The sequence below is a fragment of the Ostrinia nubilalis genome, chromosome 18 (genome assembly GCF_963855985.1).
Source record: "Ostrinia nubilalis chromosome 18, ilOstNubi1.1, whole genome shotgun sequence".
Taxonomy (NCBI): Eukaryota; Metazoa; Arthropoda; class Insecta; order Lepidoptera; family Crambidae; genus Ostrinia; species Ostrinia nubilalis.
Genome location: NC_087105.1, coordinates 13,224,318 through 13,248,202, shown reverse-complemented (window position 1 = coordinate 13,248,202; position 23,885 = coordinate 13,224,318). Strand labels below are relative to the sequence as shown.

Sequence of the window (23,885 nt, the reverse complement as noted above, 5' to 3'; positions counted from 1 at the left end):
CATCCGTACACAAATTATTGCCATGACTTAACGGCAGCCCTTCCCAAAGCTTATCTCAAATCTGCCTGGGATGAGAATTGGGAGTTCACTAGCCAATCTAAGGGGAAACATTACAAGCTCATTCAACCATCCATCCTTTGTAAACCATGGTTTGTTAAAATTAATCTTTCCAAAACAGTTACTACCATTTTAACTAGAATGCGACTTGGTCACGTGTGCACTCCAGCACACTTGGCTAAAATTCATGTACTTGATTATGATTCGTGCACTTGTGGTTCTGGCGTCGGAGACTTAAATCACATATTTTTTTACTGTTGCCTATATGATCGTTCCTCTTTTATTAGTTCTCTTTTAGCCATTAAAATTCCTTTTCCTACATCCATCACTTGCCTATTATATACCAATAACATTGATGTTTATAATATCCTAGCCGAATTTATTACCCATAATAATATAAAATTGTAAATAGTAATGTATATTGTACTTATGTAAATATTATTTTATTTTTATTATTTTGTACTTATATCACACCTAAATTGATCCTATGAAAACCATCCTTTGTTCCGTTTCCTTCCGTAATTGATTCGTTTCCCTACCTTTTAACTTTAACCCAATCCCACCCTGTCTAAACGCAATGTCCGCAAAACTTATGGCAAAACTGAACGCAAAAATCAAGAACCCCGTCGTGGCTAAACGCAATCCGCGAGAGCCATAAAGAAGAAAAAAAAAAAAAAAAGTATTGGAATTTATCGACTGAAGTCGCTGTTTGGAAGCAAGTTTGATCGTAGTATGGAAGTTTCCGTACCCTGCATTCATATTTTGAGGTGTTTTTGATAAAAATTTTGATAACCATTGACAGATAAACCTTCGAGACAAAGTCCACGGACGTCAACAACCACAGATTAGACAGAATTCAGCCAACAAAGACAAAATTCCGGAAGTCGTTTTTTTCTTAATATAGAATCATAGACAACAACACCAATAAGTCGTAGCAATAACTGTTGCATTACAAGATGGCAATGTGCCAACCATGAAGCTAAAGATAAAAATGGAGGGCAGAGTTGGAACAAAAACTTGAGTCAAATACCTACTTATATCTATCTCGCTCTCTGCGGCCCTACCTCTCTTTTTAGTGTGAACTGTAGTATTGCTATCTTCTGATTTAAATCTCCTTGTAAATTCTTTGAAATAGCCAATTCACTAACCAAATCAGAAGTTAAACAAATAAATAATTAATATTTGAAACTAAGATTAGCTAGTTAAATAAAAAATCACAAAATTGTCGGCCATTTAGGCTTAATGTGTTGGCGAATCAGGGAATTACAATCCCAATTCCTGGGTAATCGGTACCATGTGGCAACATCGGCCCAATCCGGCCCATCATGGCGGTTGTTTACTATTTTGTTTATTAAGCAGTTAATTTCGTTTGAGATTGTTTACAGGAAATAATCATTGTTTTATCACAAGAATTGGTGCAAAATTTTGTAGTGCGTGGTTGCGGTAGTACGTGGTGTCCTGGAAGTGACATAAGATTCCACGCGTAAGTGTTTATTTCGTGATTTCCGACATTGGATCATTGTAAACATTTTTCACATTTTTTACAGTAATTTCTTCCTAAAACGTTTTACCACTAATTACACTTATCATTTTTAATGATACCTATGTCAAGAAATAAAGATTTTACATTGGTTTCATTGAATTTGAGCAATTTTATATTTTTTGTTTATTTAGAAAGAGCGAGTCTGCCCACAGAGAGCGAGATAGTGATACTTAGTTTGTGCTTCAAGTAGGTATTCGGAGTGTGGCCTCCATTTTTATCTGTAGCTTCATGGTGCCAACCGCGTGAGCCACAGACATAATTGTGGCGTTAGCCATAAAAAGTAAAAAACATTTTGGCGTCAATTTTCAAAAACATCTCAAATTCTTTGCTTTTCTCTCATTATTTTTTCTTCTTCGTACAAAAATGAGTGTTCTCAAAGAATTTATGCAAAGTTTTCGAAAATCATCGTTTAAAGAAGTTTTTATTATATTGAATGTTGATATATTTCCTCAAGTTACAAATTACATAAACCTGATAGAAAATATAAAGTTCGAAGATGGCTCTTACCATACATATTTCGGAGAGGTTAAAAAAGTGATCAATGGCTTTCTCACTTATTATAAATTCGTTATAGACGACGTTATACAGGAAGCCGACAAATGCACAAATGTTATGAATCGTAACGAACTGTTGGTGCTAATAGATAGAACTATTGATATCCACCAGTCTCGACATATTTTTTTTGGTAGAGAATATTTACCTGTTCATACTGCAGCTGAAAAACAGTCGTATGAAGAAATGGAACAACTGTTTCAGCAGTACATGGAAAAGCTGCTGGAATTAAAAAACAATATAGAAAGACTGGACAAACAGGAAAAAGTTGACGATTTCATTAAGGATCATTTTAAAATGTCCATCAAAGGGACTCATGAACTATTTGAGCTGACGCACACATATTTGGCACTGTTGCTAGCTGACCGAGTGAGAATTTCATACATTAATTTCTACTAAATCAGTTAAATAGGTATTTTGTCTTTGAATTTTATCAAGCGGCATGCTTAGCTGTACCTTCTAATATTAGGAGTTTCAAAAACCGCACTGTTCGTAACGATGTCGTCTGGCGTACCTACCTTCATAAACCTAACCGCTTATCTTATTGCCTAGTTTTTCAATTCTGGTGAATTAAACGAGGCAACGAGAGAACTGCTAGGAAGAGTGCTCTTCCTATAAAAAATAAGTAGCCGTAAGCTAATATATTTTCCTGCTGGCCCTTCGTGAAACCAGTACCATTAATACCAGATCAACCAAATCCGCGTGAGCGTCGAGGAGATCCACTTACGAGCGCGGAACAACCTGCGCAAGATACAAGCGGAGTGCGGCGAGAAACTGAACGCTTTGCTGCAGCAGCTGTATGATAGGAACAAGAGCCTGCTGCAAGTCAACCGCCAGCACCGCAAGTGTTCCGTCGCCGTTGCTGAAGTATGGTTTTTTTTTTTTCGGTTTTTGGCTTTACACAGCTTGTGTGTTGCCATATGGTTCTTTCTTCGTTTACACGGGAGTTTCGCGGTTATTATCTGACCATAGACTGACCATAAAAGAGAAACAAAGCAGACCATCCATTGCCAAGTTGCAACACCAACATTATTACCAATTACTAACCATCTATGTAATAATCGCAGTTCCATTCGAGTCATTATATTTCTTCTTAAAATTCAATCAAATAACAAATTCCTTAACGCATTTAAACTGCACAGAACTTTTCTTCAAAATGTCTCCCTCATTCCTGTTTTCCTAAGCGTCGACCCATTGATTCTATCTCTAAACGACTCTTATTTCCAGGCTAGTCGCAGTATAGACCGCATCCGCTCCAAGATCGAAGAGTATTCCTATGACCCGCCCATCTCCCGGCTGGAAGAAGAAGTCGCGTACTGGGAGGACCGCGTCAACGAGTTCCACCAGATTGCGGGGAAACTGGTGATGCTTAAGAAGGAGCAAGCAGACGTCATAAAGCAGGAAGAGATCTATCAATCTATGAAGTATGTTCCACGAATAAAACATTGATGATGATAGCATCTGCATCATTCGCGTAGAATTCTTAGAGCGCTTTCATATTTAAGCGACTTAGCAGCGCGACAAACGCGCTGCCGATATATGACTATGACAGCGGATGTCTGCCTTCACATTATAAAAATGCTGCTGTCGCGCTTCTTACGCCCTAATGTGAAAGCGGCCTTTGAACTTAGATTCGTATCCATGGACTTCCTTATTCCAGAACAACTGAGCTTCCCGGATCGAAACGTATTTGCTGGTGGACCATGGGCAAAAACTTCGCACAAAGAAAGGAATACCTAAAAGATAGAATCTTGGAGGCTGCCAGACCTTTGATGTCTTATTTCTCTATTCGAGGTATTTCAAGATAGTTTAAGCTCTCAAATAACGTTCTACTTACTTCGCTAATGACGCTTTTCCAAATCAAAAACATTTTCAGATAGGTACATACTAATTTAGAACTTACTCGCGCATTTTTAATACGGTTCCTTTTTCAGTTTGAACCTAAAACACTACCTACTTGCCTTCTATCCCTAGATCTGCTCACGATTTTACAATATTTCAAACCTCATAGGAACCGACCGCCTTTTTTACACGGACAACATCGGCTCCTATTACGTGGACGAGTATAACCACCAAGTCTACGTGTTTGATTACGGGATGGGCATTTACCATCTCAACTGCGAAGGCGATTTCAGAGAGGTACTTACTTTTTAAATCACTTCTTTAAGCAAGTGAAACTGTGTCTTATACCCGGGAAAATTTGACTCACAGCTAAGATTAAGTACGTTACTTACCTAAGTTACCTACTGTCTTTTCGTCCAAAGACTATAAAGGATCCCTGTTTTTGTGAAGGTATACCCTGGATTTTGTCCCATTAATGGGACCACGAGGGAGAACTGTTTCTTATAGTCTCGTGAGCGGAAGAGCTAATTAGGTGATGTAAGATAAGACCGAAACATTACCCAAGTACAGACGATGGAATATTATAGAAAGACACGGGTCTTAACGATACATTTATTATTGAGTTACGTTATGTAGGTACCTACTCATTAATGAATCTCGCGTTAAGGCCCGTGTCTTTCTATTTAAGTCGAAATGGAAGTTTAAAATCTTATACAGACGATGGCTTATCAAGCTTAACACTGTAGCATCTTATGTGACTACATAAGATGCTATTGCGATTTGCGACTGCAATAGGTGCTATTTACAACAAATATAGTCTGATATCCTGTACATCCCAGGTGTCAGACAAAGACGTCCACTACTTCGACACTCGCGGCCGCTACGTTCTCGACTCCGAAGGGCAGAAGGTGTACCAATGTGCGCCCTGCACTAGTACCTACAAGCTGTGCAGCTCTGATCTCCTGAAGAAGACCACGAAGGACTGCGGACATTCTGAGAAGATGAACAAGAAGTGCCGGATGACTATTAAAGACCCGAGGAGCGGCGAGATACTGCCTGATGTGGAGAATGTTGATATCAAAAGTGAGTGGAAAAAATGTTATTTTCAGACGCCAAGAAAATATAGAAATCCTACCGAGGCGGACCGGAGCAGACAGGAAAAGTGTTGGACCGTTAAATGTTTCTATAGAATTTGACAGTAGTTTGCGGTGCGGCGCGGAACGGATCTGTGCGGTGCGGAGATTCGTTATTCAACACACTTCTCTGCTTAGTTCCGCTTTAATAATAATAATAATATACGTAATATCATCCACAGGAGTAGTACCGAAATCATTGGCAAAAAGCCTCAAATTACTAGACATGAATGACCAAATAACATACCTACTACAAAAGGCCGTAATTTTAAACACTTGCCGTCTCACCCGTAAGTTTTTATCCTCGGACATATCGTCATTTAACGCTGTTATGCTTGGCTGAGGCCCGCATAACAGATGTAATACCCCATCTTAAAAAGGTGGAGGAAAGATGCGAAAAATAAATAATAATAATAAATACTCTTTATTGTACACCACATAAAAAGAAACAGAAAGAAAAGGAACACATAAGGTACAATTAGGCGGTCTTATCGCTACGAAGCGATCTCTTCCAGACAACCTATAGAGAGGACAGTTATTTAAAACAAATGAAGGGGAAGGCGGTGTCGACACTAATGAAATAAATAATAATAAACAAAAGTGTAAAATTTAACCCAAAATAATACATACAAATAATATATAAAATATATTAATTATACATACATATATAGCATATAATATATACATACACATACAATTCTTGATACGAACCAAAGATAGAACTAGATAGCCAACAGTAAATAGATAGGAATTTTAAGAAGCTAAAAGGAATAGAGATGTAGGGAAATTAAGGTAGCAACGTGAGGAAGTGAGACTTGAGTCTTTTCTTAAAAATAGGAAGTGACTCAGATTGCCGAATAGACATCGGCAAGGCGTTCCATAGACGGATAGCTTGAACAGTGAAAGATCGCGCATAGGAATGTGAGGTGTGAGAAGGAAAATTAAGATGGAGTTTTTTTGACGACCGCATTTCGTGACCCAGAGCCGACTGCATAAATTGAAAACGCTCCTTCAAGTATGGTGGAGACTTTGGGTTAAAGAGGATAGAGAAAAGAAGGGATAGGATGTGACAGTCACGCCGACGTCTGATCGGTAACCATTTTAGCTGGGCTCGGTACTCAGAAACATGGTCATACTTTCGCAGGCCGTAGATTATACGAATGCAAAAATTTTGGAGGCGCTCGAGCTTAGCCAAATGGATTTCGTTAAGGTCAGGATAGCAACAGTCGGCGTAGTCGAGAATAGGAAAGAGTAAAGCTTGAACAAGAGCAATTTTGGTGGGTATGGGTAAAAAGTTTCGCAACCTATTTATTGACGCTGCAGCCGCAAACACCTTCCTGCTGACCTCCCCAATCTGGGTTGTCCATGTGAGAGCACTATCGATGTGAATGCCGAGGTTCTTCACGACTTTGCTAAAAGGTATCTGGACACCGTCAAACATGATGGGTGGAAGGGTACTCCAGTTAATCTGGGAAATCTGCCTGGCACCACCGCTTTGGTGGACACGGCCGCATTCAATTTTCATTTTTTGTTATGCATGGTGGCTCCCACTTGTATTTATTTCCCCAAGCTTGCATTGCATATACTTCGCTGTAGAAACTTCAATATGTGACAAAGCCACTAAAACTTTTAATCATCATCATAAATGACTGCATTGCAGGAGCACGCCCCTTTAATTTTAACAGACGGATATGACTGGCCACACGCCTTAACCCATGCTTCATCTTCATCATCATTTCAGCCACAGGACGTCTACTGCTGAACGTAGACGTCCCCCAATGATTTCCACATCGCCCGGTTGGTCCCGCATCCAGCCAGTGCCTTCTTGCTACTATTATGAGGTCGTCAGTCCACCTTGTACCGGAAAACGCAACCCATTATTAAGCTTTATTCTAGGTTCTCTGGACTCTGAAGTGGTGCGTTACCTCTGGGACAGCTTCGGGCATGTACTGCCGTTTGCCCTGCACGACGTGGGACGCGATCGCACTAAGAACCCCATACAGCATCTGGCGCATAAGCTGTTATATCACAAGTAAATGAACAAACTTGTTAAAATCTAACTTACCCCAATATAGGTAGTGGATAGCCTCTGACATCTGAAACTCAAAAATAACAAAGTTAATTAGTATTTAAAGAAAATAAATTACCGACCTTAAAATTTAAACTCTATTTTTTTAGGTATAATAAAACAATTTCTGAACTCGAGAAAAAGAAGAAAGAAGCCCAAGATTATCGCGCCAAAATATTCCAAGACAGGAAAGATGTACGTATAAAGCATACCTACTTACCTCTTATTATTTTGACACGCACGTGGACTCTTGCACGTAGCGTCAAATATTTTGATACAGGTAAATTGAGAAATTATTTGAGGACCAACTGTACCTTCGGTAGACATAAAAAATTCTTTTATCGAACTTCTACAAAAAACAGTTATACAATAGTTCTCCACGGTTGCTACGGTATAACAAGTGACATTTTTTATGAACAACAGTTGAATGATTCGTTATTACAATATTAGAAACTGCTCCACTTCTTACTGTGCCTCAAAACTTATTACAGAAAGCAATCGCGGCCAGCAAGGCGTGGAAGGCCAAGCAAGTGCCACGCAGCAAGCCTGAGGAGTCCTACGACGACTCCGACCAAAGGGCCCACGACGCGCAGGCGACGACGCAGATATTCCTCACCTCTTTGCAGTACATGAACTACGACTGACTTGAATTGTAATTTTTACAAGCTTATTTTAATATTGTACAATGTTCCGTTAATAAATATTACTCATTTAAATAACACCAGTTTGATTTTATAAAATTTTATAGATATCCGGCTCGAAGGACCACAAAAATGTCTACTTTAAAACACCATCAAGTATTGTAAATATTTATTCTTACACACCTAAAATCTCTGAACTACCGGCCCAAATTGGGGATGCTTGAATATTTGACGGGATTTAAAAATTGTGTACTTTCCATTAGGATTGACACTGCTCAAAAAATACATCCCCAAGTGTTTGAAAAGGGTGCCCAACCCGAATCCATGAATAATAAAAACTTTTAACACATTTTTTCCAGCAATCATGTGCTTGATATAACTCTTCCAAATGCACTGACTCCGGATTTTGTATAAATAAAGGCAGGTGAACAAGGGCTCATGTGAATTCTAGTTGAGCACCCTTTTATTCTATTTTTCTAGAACATCGAAAGCCCTGTACGAACTAACAACGAACAACCATCATTGATTGCTACATCTTGTCTTTCTGTAAACTATTATGAAAATGTTAGTATAGCCTGACCAGGAACATAAAAACCCTGGCATAGAGGCGCGTCAATTGCATTTGATAGTGCAACACTGAGTACAGTCGTACCTGTGTTAAATTAATAGGCTAACTTTATGTATCAGGATTTAGGATTACGGGCTAATTTGATATTTTCATGAATTAACGAAAAAATATTATTATAGGTAACCTGGTTTAAATAAATTAAATGAAAACATCAATCGAGCTAGTAGGATTTATTTTATTATTCATCAATAATCAAATTCAGAACTTGAGTATTCAACTGCAATGTCTGCTCATGAACGCTTCAAACTCGGCACTTCTTTCCCAATTCCATAAAATTCAACACTTAGAAAGTGACAAAAAACTTTAAAATAGGTAGTTGAAACAAAACACAGCTAATTTTCATAGTGGACTGTACTATACGATAAACATGTCAGTCAATTTGACACCCTTGTCGGAAAAAATATTCAATGAAAATATTGTCCGAACCCTTAGTATTTCTCTTCGACAAATACTTTAACACATTGTGAACCACTTTTCTTTCACGACTATAAAAAGATTTTAGCAATTTAATTCACAAAATCAATTGCGCACATTTAAAATAAAGTTTGTTTACACTTTGACAGCAATAGACTGACATGCAAGGTGACATGCCAATGAAGTTTTCAGTTACTGTTGCCATTAAAAGAAATTAGTACCATTAATTTTCCGCAACATGGCGAGGGTTTTTATGTTCCTGGTCAGGCTATATGTATAAAGTGACTGTAATGTAATATTCAGCAGCAAATAAATAATTTTAGTTATTGATGTGATACGAGTAAGTTATAGACTGCTCTAACTGTTTGATACTTGCTTGTGATCATCAAGGAAGGCTTTAAAAATAAATTTGAAAGCTAAAACCCAATGTTAACAACTTAATAGATAACTGAAACCCTAGATAAAGTAGACAGATATTACTGTGACAGATTTTTAACTTTGTCTAAGGCCCAGAACACACGGTGAAACGCAATGAAGAATGTTCACTAATTTTGTTTTTTAGCTTTCTGTATTCTCTGTTAAAAATAAAAAATACACGTGAAAGAATTATTTCGATACGTCAATTAGTTTCCAAGATATTGAATTTTAAAAGTGCGGGCGGCGGCCGGCCCGCCATTTTATGCGCGTGACGTCATATTACAACGACTGGCTCATATTTGTATGGGTGGAATCTTGCAAACTGAATTAAGACCCACTTCCAGGCAACCGATTAAGCTGAAATTTCGCAAAAACATGTGATTTGGATGACCATGCAATATTATGATGACATGGAGCTGATCTGATGATGGAGCTGGAAGGTGGCCATAGGAACTCTATAATAAAACGACTTAAATGCATCGAGTTTGGGCTCGTTCGTTTTGTATTGATGAGTATTTTAATTCTATATAGTAATCGGGGTCTAATGATGGAGCTGGAAGGTAATTCGCAATAAAACGACACAATCGCAACAAGTTTGGGTTTGGTTCAATTTTAATTTCTGTGATGGGTCTGGGTGTTAATATGTATAATAAGTTTGTATTTACAAAAAAAAATTATTTAAGTATGTTTATATCCGTTTTCTAGTGAGCGGACGCTGTGAATGTACGTCACACGGGGTCACGTGACCGTCGGCGGGACTCAATATTTAAGCGAACTTTGAATGCCTATAAAATCATAACTACTGGGTATTTTTGAATGAAATAAAAACTAATGTATTTGTAAATGTAAAAGCTTAACTGTAACATAGGTTTCAAGTGATTTTGCATACCTAGTAACATTCTCAATTGCAACGAAACTGCAACTTCTAGTTACTTTTGAGTTGCATCTAAGTTTCTGCCATAGATTCCGTTGAGAAACCACACATGACAGGACGACCAGTTTGAAACCGGTTTGAAATGGAACCAGAAACTTAGATGCAACTCAAAAGTAACTAGAAGTTGCAGTTTCGTTGCAATTGCGTTTCACCGTGTGTTCTGGGCCTAAGGGGGAAGGGCAATTAGTTTCATCGATTTATATTAAAAGGAACATAAAAACAATAAAATCAACGTTAGTAAAGGTACAGGTATTTATTGTTCAAGCGTCTACTGGATAATAACGAGACACACTGTAAGACGACGTCGACTTCCGACCGAAAGCAAAATTATAATAAAAAACAACCTACATTATTATTCTGGTGGATATAAAATGATTCCAATTAAACCCACTGCCAGTATTTGGTACATAAACAAAAACGAACTATCTAAACTAAACCTAAATAGCACTATGTATGAAACAAATCAATTTGTAAAAAGCAGTGTTGCCAGAATTACAAATAAAATACAAATAAATAGATAATAGTTTGCTCTGCAATGGGTCAGACAATATTTGTAACTGAAATGGTGATATCCAATCTGACACTTGTATATTTTAATAATTAAAATGGATTAAACCGATGAGATGAAATACTATGACACAGATGTTTTATTCTACATGCATATCGTATATCTGTGATGGGTTCTATCGTAATACAATAATATTATATCACTTTAGATATTACCTAGAGCTTACTTAATTTTACAAAGCCAATAAATGTCGCAGTATAAAAAAGAAAATCTTTCAAATAGTAGAAAACATCTCCTGTCATAGTCAAGATAATATTATGTTGGGAAAACAACACTATAGATTTAACTTTGGAAATGAAGACTACAATATTATAATAGGTGAAGTTATTTTCCGCATATACACTAATTCGCTCGAACAGGTACAAAAAGTATATATTTCTTTTTATTCACTCTTATATACAAGAGGAAAGAGACCAACCATAAAACGTGTACGATTTTACAGTAAAATTACTAAGAAAAAGTCATAGCCTTGCCCCATGTTATGTTTTTAAATGTTATGACACAATTTAAAATGCAAGTACCTTTATCATGAGTTTGATGTTTTCAATACACGCCACGTTTGATGGTCGGCCCGTAAATAAAGTCTTTGTCATTAAGTAAGATTGTTATTAGTTCTTATAAATTTGGTAACAATAGTGCTAATATGATATATTGGATTTCAGACTACTCGATAACTTTGTACGGTTATAGTACAACTCCCTAAAACAATTTAGATTTCCAAACACTGCTCGACATCAGTACTCACTAATACCGAAGCAAATTAAAAGCGAATTTCTAACAAAATTATGAAAACAAAAAATAGCTCGAAATTAAAATTTTAGAAGCGAAAATTAAACCTACTCATTTCATAACACGAAAAATTAATAATTTTGAACATTAAAAAATCTTTACGGGTATCCAAATCCCATTAAAATGTTTTCTGTGTAGTTTACAAATATAAGTTTACAGTTACTGGTGTCTTTCAGAATTTGGCAACTGAACTTACACTTGTACATTTATTAGAATTACAGCTATTAATGTTGTAGTATAGAAATATGTACAAAAAGAAACTACGAATATAATTGAGAACTCTGTCAATATCATGGAATATAACCGATGTATTTATTAGGCTTTTACGTGAAAACGATGAACATTTTAGATACCAATGTCAAGATTTACTCGATAGTAACACTAATGCGACTGGCCACTTCGAATCCATAGACTTGAAATCAAGACGATAGAAAACAAGGTTTTGCAGTTACTATAGTACGAAGACATTTTTAACAATATTTTTACTCGAGTCTCTATATTACACATCTAATATTATGACATTCATAAAGGGCCAATGAAAACACGAAAAATTAAAAATCTAAACTACAAAATAAAATTGTGAACCGGCCAAATGAAACACCCGTTTAATTCTGTACAAACGCTTCGAGACGCGAGGAGCCGTCAGTTGCGCGACGGCAGGAAAGAAATTTGTGCCACACATTCACATTTACAACGCCGGCTCGGACCGGCCGGCTGTGGGCGAGGACTCGCTAACGTTACAACCGATCGTCTAAGACCAAAGGAAGATGCCGACCACAGCGGATTATCCAGAATATAAAATTACACACCGTCAAACCCCAGAGTTCAAGCAAAATACGCGGTCACAATGTAGCTTCATGAGCCTAGAATGTGGCGAAAATTGATTTTATTTGCGTTGTATCTCGCTTCTGGAGTGGACCACGACCATATCCGGCCACAAAGTAACAAAGACAGCCGACATCGTAGCAATCTGTGGCCGGACTTTCCGCGCCGGTATCGCCGCACTACCCGCTACCGTAGACAACCACTAATTTATAGACTATTTAAATTTATTTTCACGTATGGGGCCGATGTTTTTACAAAGCGGGCGATGAAGTAACGACGATCGACACAGACGAAGTTATCGCGTACGAATCGAGCGAGTGGCGTCCGCGTGTGTCCGTATTTTTATTTACAAAAAATAATGTCGATCTCGACAGCCGAGGCGGCCGCCACTGCGCTCGGTTTGTACTGCGAAGTTGTATTCATCTAAAGTACAAAAAGCGTACACTATCAGGTAAGTTTGAAGTGCGTGCCGTTTAGATTGGCATAACTTTCATTTAATTTTGTCCCGTCGGTGATTTTGAAGTTAAATTACAACGTTAATCTAACATCATTTACGATTCAAAAGGTTGTTTTTAAATTCTGATTGTGACCGGACTTTGGAGTTGAACGAATTCAAATAACATTAGTTAAATGACAAGGACAAACAAGTTTAGTTTTTCAAGATGTACATACCAGATAGAAGATTCAATCGTAATCGCCATCTCGCAGAAGGCGATTACGCTAGATGCTATGTGAGTCAAGTCGATCGCATAGAGTCTATGTCAATCTAGCCGGCACGCGTGATAGCGGGTCGCCCGCGGCCTAGTTGGCGCCGAAGGCGTCGGCGAGCTCGGCCTGGCAGTCGAATGTCTCCGAGCTGTCTGCGTGCTCTGGGTAGAACTCCCTGTATATTTTGTCCAGTAGCGCTTGCCTGGAAACAACGTTTCAAAATTAATAAAATATCACTATAGTCTGGTCCGGGAGCACGTAGAATTTTGTCCAATGACCCCAAGCTACCCATCCTTATCGCTCGCGCGTAATTATATTGCTGTCGCGACTGTGCGACGGGCGCCCGCAGTGAGTGTGCGAGCACGACAGCAACATAATTACGCGCGAGCGACAAGGATGGACAGCTTGGGGTCGTTGGACGGGATTCTACGTGCTCACGGACCAGGCTTTAGACAAAATTATATTCTTGGACATTTTACAGCGCCATGTAGTCTTAAACTAATCCGAGAATTTTATCATTCTCAAATACTTTTTTGTGGAAAATACCCAGAATAATGTTCGTTCGTTACACCCAGAATAATAATAAATGTAGGCCGCCACCAACCGGCCATTGTGGAAATCATTGGGGGAGGCCTATGTTCAGCAGTGGACGTCCTATGGCTGAAATGATGATGATGAACGTTCATTAACACAAATTATCGTAAATACTGGCTAGTTTTATCGATGACGGTAGTCGTATAAATCCGTCGTTGTTTAAATTAAATGCTTAAAGACAATTTTGACACACATTCCATTATCAATAATTGGCATTCCTTCGAGCTAAAGTGTGTATGAGACGCGATAAGCTAATGAGAAAAACGACACTGCACATTTGTTAAAGCAAGCCTACTTGTTGGATATTTCCTCAATTTTCCTCTATCTATGCTGGAAAGAGGTTAAGTGAGTCTTAATCTAAGTATCGTTTTCATATTGATGGCCCGTTGGTATACTACAAAGTCCTTCCTAGTTGAGTTAATTTAGAAAACAATATTCTCTAAACTGGAGGACTACTCCGTAGCGCCATCTACGTAGTTTTAGTTTCGGGTCTATCTGTCACTATCTCTCATGTTAGCATCCCTCATTGTGCGAATGGGGCAGAAACATTCGGAACTTCGGATATCGTTTAGAAACTAGCCCCGCTGGTATGCTGAGTTTATTCAGAGATGACCTTGGTAAAACCAATGCTGTAACGAGTACGAGTTGTTAAGAAACCCGGTGCAAGGTTCTACATATAACCGCCGCTGCATGAAGGCGATGGATGCAGGACGCTTCCAAAAGCGAACTGCATCCAAACCTTTATAAAGCCTTGTGCACTAGTCGAATAACTCGCCTTCAGTGAAACTTCTCGCCAAAAAACTGTTCGCACTTTGGTCGAGTACAGTATACAAGTCATAAGCATTATGTGATTTTTATTGAACTCGACTAAACCGCCCGGTTTGGACTTGTTTATCCGATGAGCAAGTGAGGAGGGAACGCGTGGACGCCTGTCAAAATGGATTGGTTCGACAAACCATTTATAGTTCCAATATACTGAACTGTCCTAACCGTGTCATTGACAGCGGGGCGCCACCGTCAATACCGGATCGCTGGTTCCAATTTTTGCCATATTGGAAACTATTTAATTGAACGATGGTAGCAATGATTTTGGTGGGACAGTTCAGTTTAGGTCATCTATAGTTACCACTCGACTAAATTACTCGACTAGTTTGAACAAGGCTTCTTTCGTTCGTTTCAGCCAAATGACGTCCGCTGCTGGACAAAGGCCTCCCCCAAGGTTTTCCACAATGAACGGTCCTGCGCTGCCCGCATCCAGGCTCTTCCCGCGACCTTTACCAGATCGTTGGTTCACCTAGTACAGGGATGGCGAACCTTTATGTGGCAACGTGCCACTTTTCTAAAAAAATGTTTGATGTAGTCATAGACGTGCCACTTAATGCTAGCAATGGGGAAGCATCGTACAAGTGGCGCCACTGGCGAATGACAGCATTACAGCACCTTACTCTACAGTGGCGCCAACTGTTGTGGGCAAATACGATAGATGAGGGCTCAAAACAATTATTTACTATTTTATTTCATAGTGAATTTTGGGGTGATTGGTGGCGTGCCCTAAATATTGTGCCGCGTGCCATCAATGGCACGCGTGCCATTGGTTCGCCATCCCTGATCTAGTAGGTATTTAATTTATGAATTTGTAATAGCAATGTCGACTCACTTGGCAGCCAGCCCGCCGCCGGGCGGCAGGCCGGGGATGTTCTCCTGGACCAGCTGCTTCAGCACCCACGAGAAGTGGCACGACGTGTCCTCGCGCTCCTCGCTGCCCGCGCTGCGCTCGATCAAGGCTGGAATACAGAGACACTTGATTACTAATCATATACCTAAGTAACACTAATGTAATGATCACACAGATAATTTACTTGATGTAGACAAATTTTCGTGTATTTTCACATTTTTAATATACATCCAAATAGCCTATGGTTGAAACTATTATGAGCACGTGCACCAGAAGAGGCCACTCTTTCATAAATTATCTTATTATAGGTAAAAGATGAATTCTGAAATATCACAGATAATTAAGAAGTACAATGTTTGTGTGTGACTAGATTTTCTGGATCGTGCTTGTGCCATAGCTATATTCCGGTTCCCGTGAGTTTTGAAATAAAACCGCAATTCCACAACCGCCGCGGGAGCGGGTGAAAATCGCGCCGTGAGTTCTTAGCCTAACCCTGATGATCGATGCAATAAAATTACAGGGTGTAATTTTTAACAGATTTTAGTTGGTTGGACTCCCGGGTGTGGCAAGAAAATTTTTGGAAATCTCTGAATGCAGTTCTATTTCTCTTCAAAAATAAAGGAATGTTTTCTTTGAGTAAAATTTTCTATCTCCAGTATTAAGAGTACTTTCCCTCCAGGTGGCATTGCAAAATTCCACCCTGTAATAGCTACATCCACATACAGGGATATAAATCATGGCTTGTGCAGGCTGCAACATTATAAATAAATATGCTGGCCGAAAATCATGGCATGACAAAAAACTAATGACCCCCATTGCAGATCTAATCAGGAAGACAATGCAATGCCAAAAAAGCTATCTTTTATCTAAAAATAATCACCTTGCCAACAATAGCCAATGTCGCGACCGCTAAATACCAATAAATTAATTACTAAACACTCACAAATCATGCATTTTAATACTTCTAGAAAATGTTGGCATCAATAAGTAATGCTTGCGCTAATATTATTATCTTGGATGTAAGAGATACCTACCAGTTCGTCTTACAACTTATTTACTTCGTATTAAAGTCTTAATAATATTCGAATGACGTTATTGCTTATTGAATTATAAACGTTCATTCATCATTATTGCAATGTGCTAATCGGTAGCTCGTTAATAGCTGAAGTGTGTACGATATAAAACGCAATTTCGCGTTCAAAAATATGAGACTCATATTGCAACTTTCCGTGGGAAAAAAACTTGAAATCTGACCACACGGTCACTGATAAGGTGATTATGCTGTGTTTAGTAAAAATAACATAGGTATATTAAAAAGTAAGTTATAATTTCCTATTGTAATGCTCATATTAGAGACCAAAACTAGCTTTTAGAAACTATAAAGGTCGAATTTCGATTCCTTAATTCATTCTTCGACTTCTGTATTATTTTACACCTGTTCAAACATGATAAATGTATGAAAATCTATCTCATAATTTAAATATGGACGGACACATTTGCTTAATGCCTACCTACAGTCTATCTCAGACAGCGTTTTTTTAGAAATTGAATATTTTGTATCAATGTTTTCTTTGGTGGATAAGAACTTAAGTCAACATTAAAATACATATTCAATCGAAATAGAAAAACCCAACTGCATTTTTATAAAGCTTGCTGCAGTTGCAGCATAGAAGCGATTTGACAACTTTAAAATATCGCCATTCATTCCCGAGCATGGCAAAGGAATATAAACCGCGACAAGGTATTGGATGCCACCGTATGTGATCGGGGAGTTATCGCGCATTTATTTTTAGTGGCTCTAAAACCCGTGGCGGGAGGTGCCACTCGCGCTAGCAGGGTTGCCAGCAAACCGGGCTTATGCAAACTTTTGGCTTTCAGTCTAAAATTGAGACTAAAATCGTCAGAATTTATGAAAGATGAAAATTTTTGAAAGGAAGTTACTTCATTATTTCATTTTACGACCAAATTTCTGGCTTTTGAAAAGGACTTTCGAACTTTCAGTTGGTAGCCCTACAAGTGACGACTTATGGCATCCTTCGAGCCACACTTCAGCTGACATTCGCGTGACCGCTGCCTTACAATTTGGTTCAAGGGCGGGTGAATCATACCCATTCTAGGGCTCCCTTCGCCAATGTATAAATACAACCGTACATTTCTTGATTAAAACTTAATTATTCCATATCGGAGCAAAATTATATTTATAGACAGTAGCACCAAACATACTATCTGCGTTATCTCAGAATGACATCATGCTTTTCTTTGTAAAATGTTATACAGTGATGTCTTACCACGATACAACAAAGTCGCATAAAGACTAATGCCCAATTCATAACATTAGAAGCAATTTTATGGCATGGATATTTCTTAAACGGATCAATAGACACGAGACGTTATAAACTGCAGTATACAGTAATGAAAAATTTATAGCCACTGCAACCTCATGGCAATTGCATTTGCGTCCCCAGTGCATTTATGACGGCTCCATAACCGACTCTGACTAATCCGTCTCGAGCCTTGAAATAGCATCGACAGATCATTGCATTCGAAAGGGAGAAAATTGCCGGTAACTGAGGCACGATTGTATGCAAAATGAGTGTACACTGTGCAGCTTGGTCTATAATCAGCGTCGCACGTGACAATCGAGTAAATCGATAACAGCAAGAAACAGGATTATAATACACGCGTCGTACGGCTTCTCAAGATCTTATATTATAGCCTACGATGCTTGGGCACGCACTGCAGCCGCAAGCGTCGGCGCGGACGCATTCATTGCTTTAACCCTTTCGACACACCAACAATATGACTCAATTATTAACCCCTCTAGAGTGCAAAGGTAACTAAGGGTCAGGATTAAAGCAATGAAACTATGTATTTACAGTTTTCAATAACTTTAATAGCAAACAATGTTAACAATCTTCGTTGGGGGTATAAAAATTTAGTATCACATTATTAGTAAAACGTCAAGACAAATAGTAAAAAGAGTCTTTTAGAATTTAGATAGTTAATAATATCACAATGGTTAAATTACACAAATTGGATTAGAACAAGAATTATTTTACACAAACACTGAACTTTACAATATTTATACATAGGGTAGGAAAAATAGAAACTACTATCTATTCAAATGTCTTTTAAAATTAGTGAAATGTTCAAGTAGAAGATTTCTTGATATAGTTGAAATATGTAAATATTATATCAACATTCTAGATATTAAACAGTTGTTATTATTTAAATGGATTGTATTGCACTCAAGTCTTAAAATATAATCTAAAACGAAACAAATTAAAACTCTTCACTACCTTCTAACTTTTCATAAAATCAATAAAACTAAATAATAGAAAACAACAAAAAATGTACTTATTAGTACCAATATAAAAGATATATAATATTATATAACATAAAAATAAATATAATGAGTAAAAAAAAGTGATAATAATAACTATTATCTATTTGAGGAAAAATGGTTTTTCCTGGGTTTAGTTTTAGCAAGTGTGGGTTATTAAAATAAATATATGTAAATAGTTTGGCATTATAGTTTCCTTCTTCTTCTATTGGTAACTTGAAAATACTACTCAAATGTGAAATATACTATTCAAGATTAATAATACACATTAGACATTTATACAAGCACAAAATGACATTATTTAGCAGCTGAAATAACTATCAAATTCATGCTACATTTCAAAAATCCTTATCTGGATAAAAAATATTATAATCAGAATTATAATTATAATTTCTAGGGAAAATGTATAAAAATTACATATAAGTACTTTATTACGTATTTAGTTAATTATGTCTTTTCATCAAGGGAAGTTTTAAGTATTTTTACGATAGTGTAATTAATACATAGGTACAAATTTGGTCCAAATTACACTAACATTTATTTACATTACAGATAATATTGCTTTTATATTTTTTCCATATCTAATTCTTACAACCTCTCATAGACTAATAATAATAAAATCTGTATGTACTTTGCCATAGCCACTTATACAACTGACGTATAGGAATCCATTATATTTATAGGAGATGCAAATTAATTAATATGCTATGCATGATTCGAAAAATATGTATGGCAGAACGATACCATTATGGATTACTAATCGTTGGAACAACTAGCAGTAAAGATAGAAGTTTGAACGCGTTTATCTTGGTGCTACGTAAATAAATAAAATTGATACTTTCAACTTAATATTAAATGAGCCCATTACAGACTATGAACTTTCGATGGTTTTGTATCTGCAACTGGGTTTCATTAGTGATAAAAAAGTTGATCATAGTTACTTAGAATAAAATAGGACTGAAATCAAATCCTACGCTCAAAATATCTTTAATTAAAACGGTAACATTTGACAAATGTTGCAACCTATTAAAATATTATTTCGTAATAAAGTTGCCAACAATACCAATCTTCACTTCGGAATTGGTCCAGCACATGATAATCGAAAACAACACTATGTAATGAACTCTATCCAGGCCTTATTTTAAGCATAGCTTGTGATGCCTAAAGACCAAACCCTTTGTTAATTTTAGAGTACTTTAAGTACATTCTTTATGTAAAATTAACTATAACTAATAATAATAATGGCTCGGTAAAAACAGTAACTAGTTTAAAATGTAAACTAATATTATTTTTTATTTTAGCATGCATGCCTTTGATTTTAGAAAATTGAGCAACAAAAAATATTACTGGTTATCTCAGTCTCTTAACCAGTAGGAAAAAATCTAAAATATTTTGGGGATAAAAACAAAAAATCCTACATAATAACTCAAATCCTGCCTAAATTAAATTTCACGAGTTTTTATATTACTTTTAACACGCACTTTGGAGTAGAGTAGTGTTAAACTCGTGTAAGTTGCACTAGTGTAAATAATAAGGGAATACAAGTTTTATGAATGTTTCAAATAGGAACAAAACCAAATGAGATTCGATATGGCAAGCTCGTAGTATGACTATCGCAAATCGTATCACTGTAGCAAGTCCAGTTGGAACCTCATTTTTATGTACCCTCAGATGCGTGAGGCAAATCAATAAATTAAATTATGAATCGCTTATACAATCCAGAGATAACATGCAGACATTGAACTGGCTTCACAAGGATTCTGTTAACGTGTGCTACGTTTCAAATGATATGATAAGTTTTGCAAAATGGATGTGGAAAAAAGTTGAAGGTTCGCGTGACTTGAAAACTGCATTTGAAATGTGAATGATATGAAAATGTCATGAGAAACAATCTTTAGAGTCTTTAGACACATAACTATGTAATTCAGTAACTTCACACTGGTCATATTTGAGTTTTATTCTGGAAAAAAGGCTATGAATGTTAAAGCAGATATGTAAAAGTAAACAGATGGTTATTTGTTATCATGAAAATGTTCAATTACGATGCGCGATATCGGTCTGTTTAGTCCAAGAAAGATTTATCAGGTGTCTCTCAGTCTGAGTCAGACTTGAATAAACTCGAGCCAATGAGATTCGTTCGAACTGTTGCAGTTCGAGTCCATAACTTTCAACCCCACGAATATTCGATTCTGTAAACATCGAACTATGTACTGAGTTCGAATCAACTTCGAACTAATCGAAATTAAACGTCTTCCTTGGCGTTCAAATTCGATCGCTGAATTTCGAACTCATGGATGTATCTATCTCTTTCTTTCAGGTACTGTGCAACTGGATAGTGATGATAGTACAACTAATTATTCGTAAATTAATTTTCAGAATCAGACGAGACCATAAACAAACAGGCATATTTGAAAGTATGGACTATGCATGTTGTAATGTTTTTTTAACATTATGATCACTGAACTGTATCAAAACGAATGATACATGAGCTGTTATCATAATGACATTAATAAATTCGATGATTTAATTAAAGTTATCTACTAGTTTAAAAAAATAAACTCAAAATAAATCATAACAATGTACATAAATTATTTAAATAAAATACAACAAAAATCTAAGTACCTATTTGAACCCTGCATGAAAAAAAATGAATACTGGCAAAAATGTACTTTAAGTACATAATATATGGCTTATTAATAAATAAGTGAACTTCCTATGTGCTTTTAATAATTTTGAAGAGATATCCTTGAAATGAGTTTAATTGTTGACACAGGTGTATAATTTTTTCTTAAAAATTTTTAGTTCTTATAATATTTACCTAAGTAATGCTTTCCAAATTATTAATTTGGATACATACTTACGTACTTTAATCCGAATAATTACAACCTTAATTTTAGTTTTACTTGCGCATTTTTTTTGTCACAACACCTATCTGACAACCAAATTTCTTTTTCTAATTAATTTTGTTACTAAGCAATAAACTTAGCTTCAAATTGTTAGTTATCTATTATGTATTCTTTAGCACTAAAAATATGTTTTGGAAGTAAAATATGTTATTACAGCATCCTGTAAGTGCATTAAGTTGTTTGTTTAGATTTGCCTATTCGTCATCATTAGTCAACGTTAGTTAACCTCTAACTTCATTTGAGGCCCTACACTCAATACTTCGGTTTTGTCTGTCTGTCGGTGTGTTGCGGTCCCTACTTTTATGGGAGCAGGCATGCAGTAGTGAGTAATAGCAACCTGTGAGCCTCTGCCGGAGTGTCTCGTCCAGCTCTCGGTCCGCTCGCTGGGCTTCTGGGCTGGGTTTGGGGGCCGCCGGGAAAACCACTAGAACGATGCTCATGTTGTCTTTGCTACCCTGTAAAATTTATAATTATGTGAGCAAATGAAATGGGAAAATAGTGTTGTGAGGAGATTTCTGAAATTTGAAAATTTGAGCGATGTGTGAAATTGTCCAGATTTATTATTATTATTCTTGACATCAGAACTTGGACATTAATAATATAATACGGGTAAATAACATAATATGGGTAATCAAGATAATATGGGTATATTATACTGCATCATAAGGAACAATGAATAAATGCAGTGGCATATTGATTCAGTTCAGCAAATAGGTACCTACTGTGATATGTAAACTACCACTTCTAATCTTACTTGGTCACAGTGATGACTTAATTATTCATCAACCAGTAATGATTGTTCATGAATGAGTATTTCATCATTAAATAAATGTTCTTGGCAATTATCAGGATTTAAGCAAAGTAACTAGCACCAGGAAGTATGTTTGATATGTAAGATACAGTAAAAAACAATGCTAAAAGTATAACTACAGGGTACAGACCTCTACCACAGGGTTAACTATTGTAACATAATATTGAATAAGCTATTTACCTTGTATAAGCATGTGTCGATGACCTGATTGGTAATAGCCGTTAAGTCGTCTGTGAGCAGTAGAAGCGAGTGCACATAAGCACACAGGGCCTCATTGCTCATCACATCCCACACTCCGTCGCACGCCAGCACCAGGAACTCATCCTCGGCCTCGGACCGCTCGTGGACTGACACCTCAGGCTCAGGGGACACCAGCTGTTCACACGGGCCACGGTCCAAAACCTTCTTGTATTCATAATCTCCAAGCGCCCTAGACACAGCTAAGCTCCCATTCACACGCTGGATCATCACAGATCCACCTGCTTGGACTATACGCGACTTCTCCGAAGGTAGTTCCGGTTTGTGATCTCGGGTGGCGAATATCGGCGCGCCGTTTCGCGCGAGCACTGCGCGGGAGTCGCCACAGTTGGCGATGTAGATCTGCTTCGGCGACACGAAGGCGCAGACCGCTGTTGACCCTGACTTCTCCTCGCCGTTGGACAGCTCCGGCAGCTCACGCATCTTCTTGTCGAGGTCCAGGAAGCCAGCGCGAATAGCCTCCGCGATCTCCTCGCGCCGGAACTCGTCCGTCTGCAAGATGCACTCGAGGAGGTTGTCCGCGCAATGTGCAGACACCCGCGCCCCCGCGTGTCCGTCGAACACCGCGAAATATGACCAGTCCGATAGGGTCCCGTTCAAAGTTAGCTGCGCGTGGTGGGCATCCTCCATCTCCACCCGCCAACCCTGCATCGACGCCACGCCATATCGAAGACCGTTCCCTTCTCCGTTCTCGTTGTACTTCTTAGTTTCGGGCTTATTCAAAAACGCCCCCATGCTGAGTCCTCAAAATTTAATCCGTTAATCACACATAGTTCCCACACCATCAGGCACTCAAACGAACGTCGCAACCGATAACGTAAAAGGGAAGCAAAAGCATCATTGGAAGTACGATACGATCTCACAGACAGATCACGTCACACCGATGTTACACTACACTGGTGTCGAAGAAACTTCGACGCGTGGACTGTTTAGTTTTAGCTGCTTCCAGGTAGGTTATTCAATTACGCGATGGTGTTGCGTAGACCTTGATGACAAATCGGGCACTTTTGGAATCGTAAAAACGAAAAACCAACTCAAAAGAATGAATGGCGGACATAAATATGAATTGTCTATGATTTAACTTTTTAAGATTTTATTGGAAAATATTGTCTATGATTTTGAGGTCCAACTAAATATTTTTCATACTTGTCACGTGCGCGGGTTACAAGAGGAGAAACA

The 23,885-nt window shown here is 37.6% G+C and overlaps 2 protein-coding genes across 3 annotated transcripts; one reads left to right on the top strand and one right to left on the bottom strand.

The window, feature by feature from the left end:
* The first annotated feature begins 1,920 nt into the window (after nt 1-1,920).
* Nucleotides 1,921-12,245, top strand: LOC135080775 (uncharacterized). 2 transcript variants are annotated; one of them, XM_063975499.1, is made up of 9 exons: nt 1,921-2,521; nt 2,840-3,019; nt 3,380-3,576; nt 3,813-3,946; nt 4,164-4,291; nt 4,834-5,077; nt 7,024-7,159; nt 7,306-7,390; nt 7,687-12,245. In XM_063975499.1, exons 1-9 carry the CDS (start codon nt 1,964-1,966, stop codon nt 7,837-7,839), a joined length of 1,815 nt encoding a protein of 604 aa, XP_063831569.1. In that variant the 5' UTR covers nt 1,921-1,963; the 3' UTR covers nt 7,840-12,245. The 2 variants fall into 2 exon arrangements, with proteins under 2 accessions (XP_063831569.1, XP_063831570.1); XM_063975500.1 differs by lacking the exon at nt 2,840-3,019.
* LOC135080776 (protein phosphatase 1B) lies at nt 10,468-23,785 on the bottom strand. The gene is made up of 4 exons (XM_063975501.1): nt 22,629-23,785; nt 21,975-22,092; nt 15,371-15,497; nt 10,468-13,321 (listed from the first exon to the last, which is right to left on the bottom strand). The coding sequence occupies exons 1-4, from the start codon at nt 23,439-23,441 to the stop codon at nt 13,213-13,215; spliced, it is 1,167 nt and encodes a 388-aa protein (XP_063831571.1). The 5' UTR covers nt 23,442-23,785; the 3' UTR covers nt 10,468-13,212.
* Nucleotides 23,786-23,885: the final 100 nt, after the last annotated feature.